The sequence below is a fragment of the Phoca vitulina genome, unplaced genomic scaffold (genome assembly GCF_004348235.1).
Source record: "Phoca vitulina isolate PV1807 unplaced genomic scaffold, GSC_HSeal_1.0 scaffold28, whole genome shotgun sequence".
In the NCBI taxonomy this organism is placed as follows: domain Eukaryota; kingdom Metazoa; phylum Chordata; class Mammalia; order Carnivora; family Phocidae; genus Phoca; species Phoca vitulina.
The window spans coordinates 12142468-12159792 of record NW_022589731.1 but is presented as its reverse complement, the minus strand read 5'-3'; the positions used below and the strand labels follow the sequence as shown (position 1 = coordinate 12159792).

Genomic DNA, 17325 nt, shown 5'->3' with positions numbered 1-17325 from the left:
GCAGTAAAATCTGATCTCCCCCAACAAGGAGGGACATGAATTGTTCCTTACTGATTAATAACTTAACAGCAGGCTTTGATTTCTAAAAACAGGAACTACCTCTGATACTCTCTGTATCATTTAAAGCAAGAAAAGAAACCAAAAAGTTATCCAGTCAAGTAAGGGATTTCCAGGGGAAAAATTAATCTTTCTCTAGAATTTTGGACTTCCTGATATAGTTTTAGCTCATACTTTTAATTCATATTTAATCTAAGTCATCATGAAAAAAATATTTTACTACTAATGTGGTATAGATTTAAAGGGCCAAATTATATTTATTTTCTTTTTTCAGTTCTCAATTAAAAACACTAAATAAATGCTAACTTTGAACTGTACCAAATGCAGACTGTTAAACCAAATTTCTGTCAATATCTCTATACTGCAAATATCATTTTTGGTATTTTAATTAAATCTAATAACAGAAATATATAACACATACACACACACACACATATGCCTTCTAATAGTATCTCTGGTACAGTGTATCAGCTAGATTTCTTTGGTTGTAAGCCACAGAAACTAATTTTGGCTACCTTAAGGAAAAAATGGGAATTATTGGAGAAATTCAGAGAATTTCAAAATGAGGCTAAAAAATCAAGTTTAGAATAGGCAGGTATCTGGATTTATCATCCCATCAAGACTACTCTCACTAAGTGAAAGTCAATTTCCCAAAAAGAAATTGGATTGCTAATAGAAAAGGGGGAAATATGCTGAGAAGGGAGATTTTAAGAGAGGTGTATGTGACTTATTGTAATCATTCCAGAAATAATTTTATGACTTAGTATGTATACTGAATCCGAAGTTCTCCAAATAAAAGGCAAAACAAGGTACAAGAGTGTAAGAGTCATCTTCTAACATCATTGAAAAATCTGATTTTGTTTCAGTATCCACAGTATTCTAAACATTTTCTAGGCCCATTAAACTCCAAAGGCCAGGCATGAATTTTAGTGTTTTAAATGTTCACAGCTGTGCTCGCTTCGGCAGCACATATACTAAAATTAAATGTTCACAGCTGTTTTGACAATATTTTAATTTTATAGAACAATGAATTGTGTGAGTGGTAATCATTACACTGTTCTGTTCCAAGAATACTTGGTTCTCTCAGTTTAGGTCAATGACGCAATTATAATATAAAAAGGAACTGTCCTTTTAGCAAAGAACAGTGTTTTCCAATGTATTATTTTGAGTCATGGGAGGTTTAAAACAAAGCTTTATGGACTTTGGTTCTGATTAGTTGAAAATGATAGATACAGAGTTAGCTAGGATTGAGAGCGGGATTTGTTTATTCTACTTATCTAAGTCAGAGACACTAATATAAGTGCTTGTAAATATTTCAACATCAGGTAAGCTTCTATAAGGAAGGAACTTGTATGTCTAGCACAATATCCCGTGAATTGTGTTGTGACTCACAGCTCAGTCTGTTCTATTTTCTCTCTACACTCACTTTCCTGGTGATCTCATCTGATTTCATGGCTTTAAGTGCCATCAATAGTTTCCAATTTAATATTTTTAAGGCCCAAATTTATAGCTACAGCACAGACCTCCTCCACTAAGCCCCAACTGTCTCTTCAACATCTCCTCCTAGATGTCTAAAAGACATCTCAAACTTCACATACCAAAATCAAACTAATTTTCCTCCTAAACTCTTCTTCTTATCAGTTGATAACAACTCCATCTTACTCTGTGGTCTAAAAATATCTTAAAGTCATTTTGACTCTTTTCTTTCTCTCACCCCCTTCCATATCCGATGCATCAGCAAATCTTACTAACCCTGCTTAAAAGTTCCATTTATCACTCAAGCCATTCTTTTCCCCTCCACTGCCTGCCCACACTACTATCACCTCTCATCTGGATTATAATTATAGCAGTAACCTCTTCATTGGTACTATGCTTCCAGTCTTCTCAATTAGAAGCCAACAGGAACCTTAAAACTAAGTCAGATTATATCAATCTTCTCAAAATTTTTCGATGGCTCCCCATTTCACTTAGGGTAAAAGTCAAAAATCCTTACAATGGTCCCCAATGCTAAGGCTTAGCTGATCTGGCTCCATTCTTCACATACCTCCATTGCTCCAACAACCCCTTAACCCCATATCCCCAATCCTCTCCCCTGTTCTGTAACTTCTCTGAGCTCATAACTGACTAATCTCCCATCAGTAATTCAATTCCAGGCACACTGGCCTTTTGGCTGGTCCTCAAACAATGGGCATGTTTCTACCTTAGGGCCTTTGTACTGACTGTTCCAAGTGCCTGAAATATTCTTCTCCTAAGTTACTATATAGCTAATTCCCTCATTTGTACCAAGTCCTTGCACAAATGTCACCTTCTCAATAAGGCCTAAGCTGACCACTCTATTTTAAATTGTAACTCCCATCCCCAGATCTATCCATCTTTCCCAGCTCTATTTTTCCATAGCACTTATCCCTTTCTAATATACTATACTATAACATGTATATTATGTTTATTGTCTATGACCTGTCTCTCCCAGCTTGAATGTAAGTAAGCTACACAAGGATCCTTGACTTCTTTGTTCCACGATGTATCCAAAAGGCATAGAATAGTGACTAACACTTGGTAGATGCTCAAAAAATTTTGTTACATAAATGAATGAATTAGTTAATAAATCTTGTTATATTTATGTATGTGTGTGTGTGTATATATATATATATATATATATATACACATTTTCAATGCTACCTTTAAACAGTCAATTATTCAAGTAGGTTAAGAATAAAAACTTAATTTTATTGACTTGCAAAAAGTCAGATCTGCTGATTCTACTAGTGGGAAGGATGAACTAAAAGAAAAGAATTTAATTTAGTATATTACCTGTCATTATAGTTAAATAGAGAAAACATCATCTATCCAGTGAATTTCTTCAAGGTGCAACCTATACTCTGAGTGTAGTTACATACTAAAGTAACTAAGCATGTCCTAGTATGTTATATCACTAACCCAGGAAAAAAAAAACACTTCAGGATAAAATATTCATGAGTTTAAATCAAAACATTTTATATTTTTCTAAAACAAACAAAATTATCAAGTTTTTACAACTTGAATGAAGTCATAGAGGTTAAGTGTATGTTCTGGTAGTCAATACTGCCACCTACTGGCAAATGTTAAAATCTAAAACCAAAGGATTGCAATAAATACAAAACAAAGAATCCAAGAACCACATGCTCAAATTCAGTTGTTTTTCTCAATATTTAAAATTATTTTTTATAAATTAAGTATATAACATAACTTACTATAGTACTCATCTTCCAAAACATATATACTTGAATGTCTATATATCATTAAACTAGCAAACTAATACATGTCTAATTCATTTATTCAACTCCAGAAACCAATATTGCACTGTATGTTAACTAAGTAAAATTTAAATTAAAGATAATAATAATAATAATTCATTCAGCAACAACAGAAAACTTGAATGCCTACTACATGTCAAGCACTATAATATGTACTGGGGACACAAAGATGATCAAAACATAATCATTCTTCACTTCATGAAGCTTATACTCCAGTAGGAAAGAAAATTAAAAATCACACATACATAAATGTGATAAATGCTATAAATTAAAAAGGTAGGGTCCTATAAAAGCATAAAACAAGAGGATCTGACCTGGTCTTAGAATATTAATGGGGTAAGGTATTCCAGGATTCTTACTCAGAAATAAGAAAGGCCGTGAAATAGTAAGGGACAAAGAGGCATGAAAGAAACTGAAATAAGTTCAAATAAAGTATGAGTTTAAATAAAGAATCAGAGGCACTATATAAAACTATCAAATTCTCTGATTTATATATTTTGATATTATCTTTTAATCAATAATTTAAAGGCTTAAAACAACAAACTCCAATCCTTGAGAATCATGTCTGAACTGAACTGAAATACTGAAAACATAAAGAATATCTTGAAGACATTTAAAAGGATTAAACAATAGGATTAGGCAGGACATTCTGGAATAGGAAAGGAACATCACAGGAACAGTTTTTAAATGGTTAAGTAATGGTCTGGTATATAAAGACAGTGACTTATTTTTCATCTCTATAAAATAGGGGAAAATGTCTTGTGTAATGGATTAAGAAAAAAAAATCAGACACTAAAACCTACGGGTTTATTTTTTTTAACCTGTCTACTCCCACCATCTATTCCACATTGCAAAGTTTTTCTGAGTAGACATAAGAGAACTACTTACCCCATTCCTTGTCCATTAAAGCAACAATCTATATTTTTAAATATTTTATTGGGATTTTATATTTGTTTGAGAGACTCCAATTATTTCAACCCCCTTCCTATTTGGGAAAATCTCTCTTGTGTGAATTCTGTTCAGAAACAGGATCCGTTCCCACTACATAAATCAGAAAAGTTAAATTATTTATATATCTCTAGGCGGCAAGGTATGAGTTAGACCTCAGCCAAACAGATGCTACTAAGCAGAACTTTGAATCCTCACAAGTGATACAAAGATGTAGGAATCATTCAGAATTCTTTCCAGCCATGCCTGAAGCATGTAGTATGCACAGTACGGATGCCAGTGTGCGATCCCAGCGTCCAGTGGGGTGACGTGAATATCCTAATCAAACACTCCTGTGGCTTTCAGGTAGCTGTGAACCTACTCACCTATCTTTCTGTTGACCCTTTCCAACCAAGGTTCTCCCAGCCTTTCATCTCTCTTCAGAGCTACTGGGGATCCTTCTGTATTTTGTTAGGGTACAGGTTAGGAGAATCAAAACTAAGTTGCTTAAATAAGCTGAAAGTTAATTTCTCCCTAATGAAACATTCTAGAGGCAAATGGGCAAGTAATACTGGTTACTAAAGTTATTGCCATCTACCACCATTTGGAAAGATCTCAATGATCTAAAAGTTCCACACAGCACTTCCACTCGTGTCCTGTGAACGTGAGTTTAGTACAACAGCCATACCAGCTGCCAGGAAGGCTGAGAAATGTGGTACGTAGCTGGAAGGCCATGCGCTAAAAACAAGGGAAGAATGAACTCTGGGAAACAACTGTCTCTGCCATACTTTCCAATAAGTGCCCTTTCTGCTCAAGTAAGCCAGAACTGTTTCTGCTTATAATCAAAGACTTCCAGTGATTCAGATTTTGTTTAATTTATGTAAAAGACAGAAACCTGGAGCCACTCTAATTATGGAATTGATGGCCTGGGGGAGGGGAGAAACACTACAACTTGGAGACTGCTTTGAAAATTAATGTTCTACTGCATTCTCTACATATGAACATAAACTCAATTTGTTATATCATGATTTTGATGTCTTTTAAAAATTCCTCACCTGTCTCAATGTTTGGAAGCCATCTTAAAAGAAAACTGCTTTTTAAAGTTGCCTTTTCCCCTCCTGTGACTTATTAGAACTTAAATAATTTTATTAAGTGAAAATCATCACAGAAGCAGATGAGCCAACAGAGGCCCCTATGCTTTAAATAATCTAATATGTATATGTCATCTTTGACAACCATACATTATGACAAAATAACACATTATACAACGAACTTGTGTGCTTTTCAACATGCTACTTTGTATTTTCTTTATTCTTTACTATTTCAGCTTTTGGGTTTTCTAAGTGCTTTCGAAAGGGGAGACAGTTGACATTGATGGTACCATCTATCATTAAAACAAACTCCTGTGTAATTTGGAAAAATTCCTCAAACAGTATAAAAAGATGATAGCAGATGATTAAGGAAGAAAGAAGATTAAGGAAGAAAGAAGAGAAAGTTAAGGGAGGAAAAAGTATGGTGATGGGTGAGCAGAAGTCTTCAGAGGTGCCCATAAAAAACTAAATTAGAAAAGGAGACATGGAGACTTGGTGGGACAAGCATTACAGAAATGTTAGGAAGGGAATCCAAAACTTAACATAAAGCTGGGCTTCCCGTCCGCATTTGTCCTCTTTAATAAAATCTCAGTTTCTAGAAAGCAACACTTATTTTTGTATACTAGCATAGAACCAAACAAAGTAAGTAAAATAAACCAACATAAAAGAATAAAATATAATGGAGGTAGCAATAATCTGTTATTTTTAACCCAAAGAATCCAATTCCAAATAACACATTACAAAAACCTGCCAGATTTTGAATCTCACAGATTGCCTCCTCAGCTTTCATTTTTAAATATCTCAAGTTCTTTGATCATTCCCCAGATGCCCTAGAAACAAATTTCTCTTTCTCATTTTCCCCTCAATGATTCCTCCCCATTCTACGTATCTAAATAGAAACATCATTTTCCCCCTAACACTTCCGGTAATAACTCCAGCTACTTTAAGCTACACTTCCTTAAATACAGAATCAAGGATCAGGTCTGAAGCTCAAAGAAACCAAACTGCACACCATCTGTCAGGAAAGCAGCACAATATCACTTCCACCAACCACTCTACCCTCAAAACATTCACATCAGTTCAGAGATCAATTCTTTAACTATTAAGAATAGTGGTATAAAAATGTGTCTGATTTCCGTACAACATTTTATATTTATAAAAAAGGTATGTATAAAAATATATACATGTTTCTGTGAGTATATATATGGAACTATTCATATTATCACTTTGCTTTAAAAGTGAACATACCCAGTATTTGCTACCCCATTTCCAATTGCTTATAGACATATGTAAGAGTCAGCAATTTTCTTTGATTTGAGGCACTACTGACAAGATTAATAAAATGTGAAAGGCCAACAAAAGCTAAAAAAATGAAAGATAACATTTGAGTCAGATATTATAAACTCCCAGAAAATAAAGCATTTTAAAGAAGAACTAGTAAAAAAAAAAAAAAAAAAAAAAAGTAAAGAATAAAAAAGGACAGAGATGTTCATAGAGAATAGCATACAAATGTATTCCTTTGCTTTCAAGACTGCTGAAATGAGATGGAGACTGAGAGCAGTTGAAGACCACTTTGAAAAACACTGGGTGTGTGAGCTATACTTCTATTTCTCAGGCCTTAACTTAAATAAATTTAAATATATTCCTGATGTACCATTCTCTCCATAGAAAAAGACATTATTTTAGTCTCAAGACTAAAATGAAAAAAAAAAAAAAAAAAGGTGCATTGAGGTACTTTTTAGCAGAAGAAAGGTCACAAACTATTAAAATAGCCACTTGATAAAATACATGCCCCTATAATTAAAGAACACAGAGAAATCTGTCTCTGTCATAATCATAATAGGTAATCAAATTCAGTTCAATAAGAAATCACTGGTATTCTGTGTTAGAGTAACTAATTTTTTTAATGAGATAACATGGGTTTAAGATGGGCATAATTTATACAAAGCCTAAAATAATTCCTCTAAACAAGTACTCAGCATACTTAGTGACATTTTTTTTAAAAGTCATCTAAAGAATGATGACTACAACCATATAAGGCGCACGTTCTCTTTGGTTTTTACTTAGGTCTGACACGACCTACTGCTGCTATCCTGCACTACAACGTGTGACCGTGTGACTTCGGATTACCTACTTCTTGAGTCAACGCTACCTCAATCAACAGGACTAGCATGCCCACAAAGCAACCTCGCAACATGTAAATACAATTAGCACAAAGTAAGCGCTGGATAGGTAAGTATATGGATAACTAGATGTTCCTCTTCATTTAATTCCACAATGACAAAATTTATGATTTTATAGCCAAATATTTAAGTAAGCTAAAACTGTTCAATGTAGTCTAAAATTAATATTTAATCACAGATACTTATAAAAACTGTTTAGAAATTCGTCCCCAGGAATCTTACTTTTGCAATAAGCAGCTGAAATCCTTAATACTAATCTTTAATGAAATCTTCTTTTAAATACTTTAAAAAAATAATCTGTTCTTTTAAAAATAGCCACAAGAGGTCAGTCTTTCCTAAGACATAAGTTTAACATCCTGCAGTACCATGAAGACAAGCATTTTTGCAGTATACTATTAGCCATTACAAGTCAGATTGGAAAGCAACCTGCGTTAAATTCAGTCAAGTCATCAAATCTTTCAGGATTCAACAAAAAGTTACAGAAGATCATACTGATCACAAACCCACAATTTAAAAAGATCGCCATATATAAACTTCACTCGATTCTCAAAACAGGGTGTAGACAACATCTTTACCAACTCTAGTTGGGAAGAAACAAACTTACCAAGAAGTTGATCGTTCATCTGAAAATTCTAAAAATAAAATACATGAGATTTGGATGTGCAAACTGTAACAAAACAAATGGGTGTAGGATTTCTTTTAATCTCATTAGATACATGAATCGATGTTTCAAAAGCCATCACACCACACAAGCTTACCTTGCCAACTGTCATTGCAGACACACAATTTTTCTCCGGTGAGGTCGCAGTAACCATGATCCGGACTGCCGCAGTTGGCTTTACAGTAAGGAATATCACAAGCTTCACCCTTCCAGTATTTATCACATTCACAGTACACTTGACTTGGAACAGAAATACTAGTTGTACACTTCCCATGACCAGAGCAATTGTTAGGACAAGAATTGATTCTGTAAAATATAATCCATATAGATTCAAATTCAAAGTAATTAAAAAAGGATTTTGGTTGATATTTTGTAAACTTTATCACTTTTATGTTGTGTTTGATACGCTCTGTTAAACACAATTTCACAGTGTGACTTCAATTCTTTACTCTGTACCCTTTTATCCCTAATGCAATTCAGTTAATATTTATTTGCAATTGACCTTCATTCATTCAGTGAGTTTACTTTGCCTCCAAGGCTCCAAACTCCTGAGGACTACACACTCAACATTTGCAGGATCTATACAGTTCCAAACACAATGTTTTGTAAAGAATTAAGTACTGAAATGTTTTGAATGTACATTTTACAGAAAATAATTAAATTCATGAAGACCTGAAACTACATGAAAAGCCAAGACTTAACCTGGTCATATAATAATATTTACATAGCACGCTATCACCTACACACTGTCACGGAAGAGAAAGGATGTTTACCAAATTTTATTTTAAAGCCCTTTAACCAATTATATTCTACTATATATTTATTCTTCCTTGCAAACATACTTGAGATAAATAAATCCTATAACAACTTGCTGATTTTAAATTCTAATAGTCTGAAGATATTTAGAATATTTTATTCATGGTGGAAAATTCTCTGGTTGTATCCTACATTCCTGAAGAAAAGGAAGAAGAGAAGTGTATCAAGTTCCTCTGTGGCCGTTCCTGCGAAAGCGTCTCAAAGCATCTCTGGCTCCTTCACTTCACTGGAAGGGAGACTTCCAGCCATAAAAATTTATATAAAGTGTCAGACACATGATAGATCCCTAATTAAAATTATTTTTCTTATTTTAGAGGAGACAGTGATATATCCACTTACCTTACCTTTAGCCTCAATTTCCTCCTATGTAAAATGGGAAAAATACTCATTTGACAGAATTGTAAAGAAAGTCAAGAACATAACGTACATAGAGCATCCAGTTCAGTCTCTGGAAAGCGGAGGGACTGCACAAACTTAGTTCACGTACCCATCTTCAAATTAGGAGTAAAATACCTTCCAGCACAGACACAGATGAAGACTCCCTCTAATCCCACACCCCTGCTGCTACCAGTTTCTCTACTTTGTACTTATTTCTTTAATCATTTACCAACAATTTTAAATTTCATAATTAATTGTCAACTAAACTTGCTACCATAATGTCCTGAGACTTCGAATACAAGCTCAAACAGTACTTTGAGGCATATGATTAAGATTTTGTGTCACCTAGGAAAAGATCCTATAATTTTGAAATTTAACACACTAGCCTGCTCCTCATATAGAAGACATTTATAAAAACAATAAATTATTTGAAGTTATAAGAATCATTATAATACAAATTTTTTTAAAAAAATACTTACGAATAAAAAATGTTGAAACCAGTTAGATTATATGCAGCATCACTAAAAAAATGTAACAGTGCATAGCCAGACGTCGTGACGACTTCAGGCACAGTTTCATTTCCCCTGATTTCAGGGACTATCAAACCACTGTAAGAGAGCAAAATTGAATGTAATATATATTAATATGCATATGACTGTTAATCACATTAAAATTTACTCAAAAATATTCTTGTCAGAATCACTAAATATCTATAACGGAATAAGCAACTACAGGAAGGGTAAGTCTAAAACAAGCACCTCTCCATTTTTCACCCAATTAGCCCTCCTACTGCTGCCAATGAGCGAACGTGCATTCTTGTGCCACCACCCTCCTTTTCTTCCTTCACACCGTTTGGACTGCAGTGTCCATTTCTCCCTTTATCCTGCGATCCATCCTGTTATAATACTATAGGGTGGTCTCTTAACTCATGTGTAAACCATCTCGTAAAGCCATCTTAGACCCTTGCTATCTCCCTCTGGTTGCAAATTCTGATGAAGCTAAAAGGAGAACACTCCACACCAGCAAAGTGACTACAGTGACAATTCTAGTTAAACCTGTACACTTCCAGGACACTAATCTAGGTATTTTAGGTCATCTAAAAATATATACTATTTCTATTTCTTTCAAATTTTGCATACTTATACAAATTATAGTAATATTCCAAAAGACATTTAAGCTCATATTCACACAAAAGAAAACTAACGGTGGGAGGGGGCAGATATAAATGTGCAAGAGTTCTGAGTCAGTAACCAGTTAGTAACTGGTACTTTTCTCTTTTTCAATTTCCTTATGCATGAGGAAAAATTACATATCTTCCTTTACTTATACCATACTACCCTCTCCAAATCTGTGAAAACATGCAATATGAGAAAAGAAGTTGCTGACAACAAATTATATTACTCAAAATAGTCCATTCCTTTAGGCAACGTTAAATTTATGTGTAAACATCACCAGGAACTGAACTCTCTCACTCAAATCATACTTGACAGAACAAAATGAACTATAATAATCAAATAATTTACTTTACAAACATTCTCAAAGCAAACAAATTAAAAAATAATCAAACCTTAATGCTTTTCTAATTATTACTGCATCTACTAGCCTATGTTTGTGAAAGAACAAAAAATTTTAAAAGGGGACTGTCAAAAGAATTCTAATTCTATAATACCAGTCTTAGTTACATATATTTTTCACTATAGTGAGATTACATTGAAGTAAGTACATTGTTAAAAATAATATTCCCAGGTCTTTATAATAGATATAATTAATCTCTCTGAAACAAAGAACAGATATGTTTACTGGTTATTTTTACGTTTTTTTAAAAGAATAACTTATTTTAAAAATAAATAAGAGAAATTTAATTAAAATGTGTATTTTTAAAAATAAACTTTAAAAGAGAGGGTTTCCACATCAAGCAATTTGGACCAACTAACCCTTCCACTGAAGTCAACTAGAAAAATGACAAATTACATTAAAAAAAAAAAAAAATCAGTTTGAAGGTACTGGAGAACTAAGAAGATGGTGAGCCCAGGAACTGGGGCTATTTCTCCTTATGGGCATTTGCTGATTTCAAAGTTGGAGGTGAGGTTTGAAGGGCTGAGAAACTGGGTTGTTTTACAGAGCTAGGAAAACAAAAAGTGGAACCCAGGGTACTTGCTTTGACCTGGGACCCCAAAGACTATGAGTAAAAGTGAACTAGTAAAAGATCAACCCTCCAGAAGATTGCACTGCAGCTTGGACATGAATCACCTCAATATCTAAATTCAGTTGACTGGATTGTTAGTGTTTCTAGGCAGTCTCTATAGGAATATATTATCTTTCTAGGACTCAAATTATTACTACATGTGATTTTACAAACATGATGTCCAGCACACAATAAAAAAATAACACTTCTCTATTACAATCCATTCTCCACATTCTAAAGTCTTGCCTATAGAATAAAGTCCAATTTCCTTAGTGTGGTATACAAGAAAGTAATACTAATGATTAAGGGATTATAAAACCAGAGTTATTATTCTGACTATATTACTTACTAGCTAGGCAACTTTGAACTACTCACTGAATCTCTTTGTGCCTCAATTCTCCATTTATGAATGGAGAATTTATAAACTCCATGGCAATAATATAATCCCTAACTAAAGGGTTACTGTGAAGATTAAATGAGTTAATGTATATAAAGAACTCTTGCATACTGCCTGGCACATAATAAGCTTCAGCAGATGTACTAATTACTGTTTATTGGGTAATCTGGCTCCTACCAATCCCTTCACATTTCCTATGATCAAATTACCTGTAAGTACTTATATTAGCCCAAAACATAATGTTCTTTAATGTGTCTATGCCTTTGTACATATGTTTTTCTCTATCAAGAATGTCCCATCTGGCCCCCATACTTTGCCTATTATGCTTCTGCCCATGATGAAATTCACCATGAAGAATTAGTTACTTCTAAAATCATATAGCACTCCTTTCATAACCTAATTAGAATACTGTGCTGGGTAAAAAAAAATCTGTGTACATGCTGCCACAGTGCCTAACTGCTGTGTACTGATGTAGCCTCCAAATCCTTGGAATTTCCCAAGTGACAGGAGTGTCTCCGTTATTCATGGGGAACTCTGACTGTTTATGCTAATGAGGTGACTCAGGATGGGAGCTGGCCACACCAGAAAGACCAACACGCAATTAAAGGGTTGAGGCTTTGAGCCACAAGAAATCAATCCAACTTCCAGAGAGAGGAGGAGGACTAGAGACAGTTCAACCTTGTGGCCAATGATTCAATCATTCATGCCTATATAATGGAACCCCAACAAAAACTCTGGACACTTGTAGCTCAGGTAAGCTTCCTGGATGATGATACACACTGGTGTGCTGGGAACGTAACACATCCCAAGGACAAAGAAGTTCTTTGTGATCCTCCCAGACCTCATTCTATATATCTCTTCATTTGGCAGGTCCTGATTTTTATCCTTTATCATAAAACTATAATCATAAGTATAGTGTTTGCCTGAGTTCTATGAGTCATTCTAGTGAATTATTGAACCTGAAGGGGAGATGGGCACCCCTAAATCTGCAGCCAGCTGGTCAGAAGTGTGGGTGGGGCCTGAGGACCTTTGAACGTGCAGCTGGTGTCTGAACTAAGAGCAGTCCTATGGAGGGCTGTGCACTCAACCCATGAAGTTTGGCCCAACTCTAGGTAGCTGGTGTGTGAATTCATTGCAATGCCTGTATCTTATTCCTTACTATATCCTCCAGGCTTATGATGGTCTCTGGAACTGAGGAAGTTATCACATGTTTGTTGAATAATGTATATTTATAAAACTGGAATCACTCAAACACTTAGATTCTGAATTCGTAGTATTATATATAGGCTTTTAAGTCAGGAGACTATCACTTCCTAATCCTGGCTCCACCATCCATTAGAAGTAAAACAATTTCTCTGAGTCTCAATTTTCTCAGCTATAAAATGGGGATAACAGCACTTCTTCTACAAGATCCTTGTGAGAATTAGATGACATTTAAACTGCCTAGTACACTAATTAGCATCAAATTGATACTCAATAAACATCTTTCCATCTCCTTCAAGATAGCTAATAGGAACACTTGCTTATGAAAAGTCAGTGGTTCCATCTTCACAGTCATATACTAAATCCCATCCTACTAATTATCTTACAAAAGTTTCCTTTAGTATATCAAGAAAGCATTGGTAAGAGTGTTAATGGATCACTGTTAATGCAGTCATTACAACTATGAGGAAAACAAATGGAAAGACACACATCTAAATGATGGTCAGTAGTGTCATAAAAATACAATAATGATAGCTGAGTAAAATCTAAATTGCTAAAAATTAATGTATGAACCCAGAATCTTAGTTAATTATCACAATGAATTATCTTACAATATAATTATTCATAAGACTCTCTTCCATTTTCTATCTATTGTCCTTGGATAAAGGGCCATTTGTAGCAATCCTTTAAATAATTTTCAAACAACTCAAAAATCAAATTCTAGAATTATATAGAGCAACAGCAATATTATAGACTGTGTCTAAGATCCTAAAGAGTCACTGTGAAATATTCATTCAGAAATACAAGTCCTTACATGCCTATCCAAAAAAATAATAGTTTACATTCCTGGTAAACAGAATATTTGCAACACAAATAGTAAAAAGAAAAAAGAAAATTTTTAAAATTTAAAGGTAACAGTAAGCTTTTATCTTTATTCAAATTTTTAACAATGACAGAACATGTAAGCAGTATTATTGAAATAAGAAATATAAGGAAAATTTAATCAGTAACTCTGGTCAACAATCATCTTAGTTAAATTGTACATAAAATCAACATTACATGATCCTAATATTTCCTATGTCTGATATATTTTCTCCTATTCATAAAACATTTTATAATAATTTGCATTACATACATAAAAAAGATTTTTAAATTGATAGTGAAAATGCTGTAATTTTAAAAATAAGTCTACTAACAGTAAATATTTTGAAACAACCAAAACTCCCAAATTTTGAGAACTGAAAGAAACACATTTGTTATTAAACCATTACATAAAGTATAACGTAACTTTTTTTTACAGAATTGGAAATTTTATCATTTCACCAAAATAAAAAGACAACTATAAAAGACATACACATATGTCTATTATTTCTTTGTCACCTAGAACTCACATTAATCTATCCAATAGGTAGCTCTGAAAACATATTCAAATCACTTTAAAAGAATAAACTATATGCGGAAAGAAAGGATACTTATCAAGAAATCTACCTTTCTGAAAGAATACTTACTTATCTTTACTAAATCAAAATTTACACTATTACATATACACTAAAGTTGACAGTCACAGTATGCAACATTGTATTATAACCATCTTAGAAATTAAGCAATCAATATCTCTGGCTAAATTTATTTTAAAGCACAGAGCAGTATATATTTAAAAATAATAAATCACAGTTACTCTTCTACAACTGACTGTAAGTTCACCAATTAAATGCAATTACTCACCTAAGAACCGCTATTAAAGGTGCATATATTGAATCTCCATCATAAACATACATATGATCCCAGCTACATTCTGTTGCAAAATGATTGAATCTTAATCTTAACACTGCATTTGGACTGAAAAAAATATTAAAATATGTTTAAATTAATATGTAACATTCAAAGCACAGTCTGAAAAATTTTAGGAACACTATATTAAAAACCTATTTATAGAAAATTTTCTATACATTCTTAAGTTACCAGTGTAAAAGACTGATAAAGAGTCTTCTCTAAATTGTAAAAATGAGGGACGCCTCACTGGCTCAATCAGAAGAGCATGCGACTCTTGATCTCAGGGTTGTGAGTTCGAGCCCGATGTGGGTATAGAGATTACTTAAATAAATAAAACTTTAAAAATAAATAAATGAATTGTAAAAACGACATACAACTTCAAAATCTATTAACAGACTGTATATATAAATCACCATTTTCTAAAAATTTAGTCAGCAGTAAATGTTCTATGTTTTGATTAAGGTGGACATTACACAGATTGTATACATTATTAAAGCCATGTGGAACTGTACACTTAATATGCATTTTATTGTATGCATATTATACTTGAATAAAGTTGATTTTTAAAATTCAAACTCAAAAAGTAACAACTCTTATTTCTACTAAACGTTTATTAACTAAAGGCCCTAATATGGTCTTGAAATTTTAATCAAAAGGTCTCAATAGTATATATTATTAATAAATAAACAAAATGAAAAAAAGGGGGGGCGCCAGGCTGGCTCAGTCAGTGGAGCATGGAGCTCAGGGTCATGAGTTCAAGCCCCACACTGGGCACAGAGATTACTTAAAAAACAATAAACACACACAAAAAAACAAATTGAGACCATAAGTGTACAGAGAATTAATAACTTTTAAGTTCTAAAAAACTTTCTAAATAACCCCCACAAAAAAAAACATTTTCCAAATACACTCTTTAAAAATCATAAAATGGTTTAAAAATAACTTATATCAATTCATTTATGATCTATTCACAATATGTTTAAATAGATCAATTCAATCTCAAGCCCTAATTACTGAAAAATACTCCTAAAAGGATAATTAACTCTCTCCTACAAAATGTTCTTTTTATAACACCCTTAAAACTAAAATGCTGAAGAGTATGAACCAATGGCATAATTCAGCATGGAATATTTTTAAACTTTCTATGGCATCTTCAAATTCCATAACAAGATGTTTAAAGCAAGCCAAAAATGCCTACTTGATTTACTGCCACACTAACATAACGCAAAAATAAAATATATGTAACAAACTATTATCTCAAGTTAAGGGGGTACTATAATTTACATTAAATGTGATATCTAAAAGTTGTAAATCTCATTTTAAAATATCATGAATAATGACTGAATAAACTATAAGCAACTGAATAAGCTATATACCTCTAAAATTATACTTTAATACTTTAACACTGGTATGATCATCTTCTTTATCATTTCAGAATAAAATAATTAATTTAATCCAAATTATATACTTACTAGCCTTCAATTAGCCATGTGCATTTAGTTTTATATTTATAGTTAATTGGACCATCTGTTAAATATCCAGAAGGTTCTGTTAACCTAGAAAACAAAATCATGAAAACAATTACCTTAAAGTAACTTTAAAACATACAGTAGCATGAGAAAATTAAAAAGACATTTAACCAAAGGAATGGAATGTTGCATTTTCCAATAGGGAGAATTTATTTACAAATTAGGAAAGTTTTCAAATTGCCATATATCTCTCTACATCTCAAAAGAATTTATTTTGGATTTCTCTAAACCTTGACATATTTTAACTGTTCCACTTTGCACAGTGAAAAATCACACAGAAAGATTGAACATTGTACTGATGGGTTTAATGTTTAATGCAAAAATAGATGAAGTTAAATTGCCTCTGTACAAAACTAAGATGGAGGCAAAAGGAAGGTCAAATGCACTTTAAAAGATGCAGATCAATGAAATAGAGAAATAGTGTGTGTACATACCACTTTCAAAGTTACAGTGTTAGCTATACTTGCTTTTGGTCTTGGTCTTAGCTTTTTTTAGTTCTCATGTTATTTATTCTCAAGTAATAAATTATCTATTCACTTATTTTAGTTTGAGTTAACACATAATGTTACATTGGTTTCAGGTGTACAACTCAGTGATTTACCAAGTATGTACATTATGCTATGTTCACTACACGTATAGCCCCCATCGGTCCCATTACATCACTGTGTTTGTTTTTCACAAACCAGGACTGCTGAGGTAGCTGTCAACAGACTTCACTGAGTTCGGCTACCTGTTTTATTATCATTTTCTCTTATCTACTTTATACCTAGTCCAAGAACTCAATCAATTTTAAAAATAGGATAAATCAAAGGTTTTATAATTATCTTCCATT

The 17325-nt window shown here is 33.0% G+C and overlaps 1 protein-coding gene across 5 annotated transcripts in view; it reads right to left on the bottom strand.

The window, feature by feature from the left end:
- The window catches only part of ATRNL1 (attractin like 1), an 839540-nt gene that overhangs the window by 741747 nt on the left and 80468 nt on the right, over positions 1-17325 (bottom strand). For all 5 annotated transcript variants that reach the window (XM_032423422.1, XM_032423427.1, XM_032423424.1 and 2 more), the window contains exons 2-5: positions 16437-16520; positions 14917-15030; positions 9886-10014; positions 8310-8518 (exon numbers count right to left, since the gene is read on the bottom strand). In XM_032423422.1, coding sequence (XP_032279313.1) covers positions 8310-8518; positions 9886-10014; positions 14917-15030; positions 16437-16520 — 536 coding nt within the window. The remainder of the gene's footprint in view (positions 1-8309; positions 8519-9885; positions 10015-14916; positions 15031-16436; positions 16521-17325) is intronic.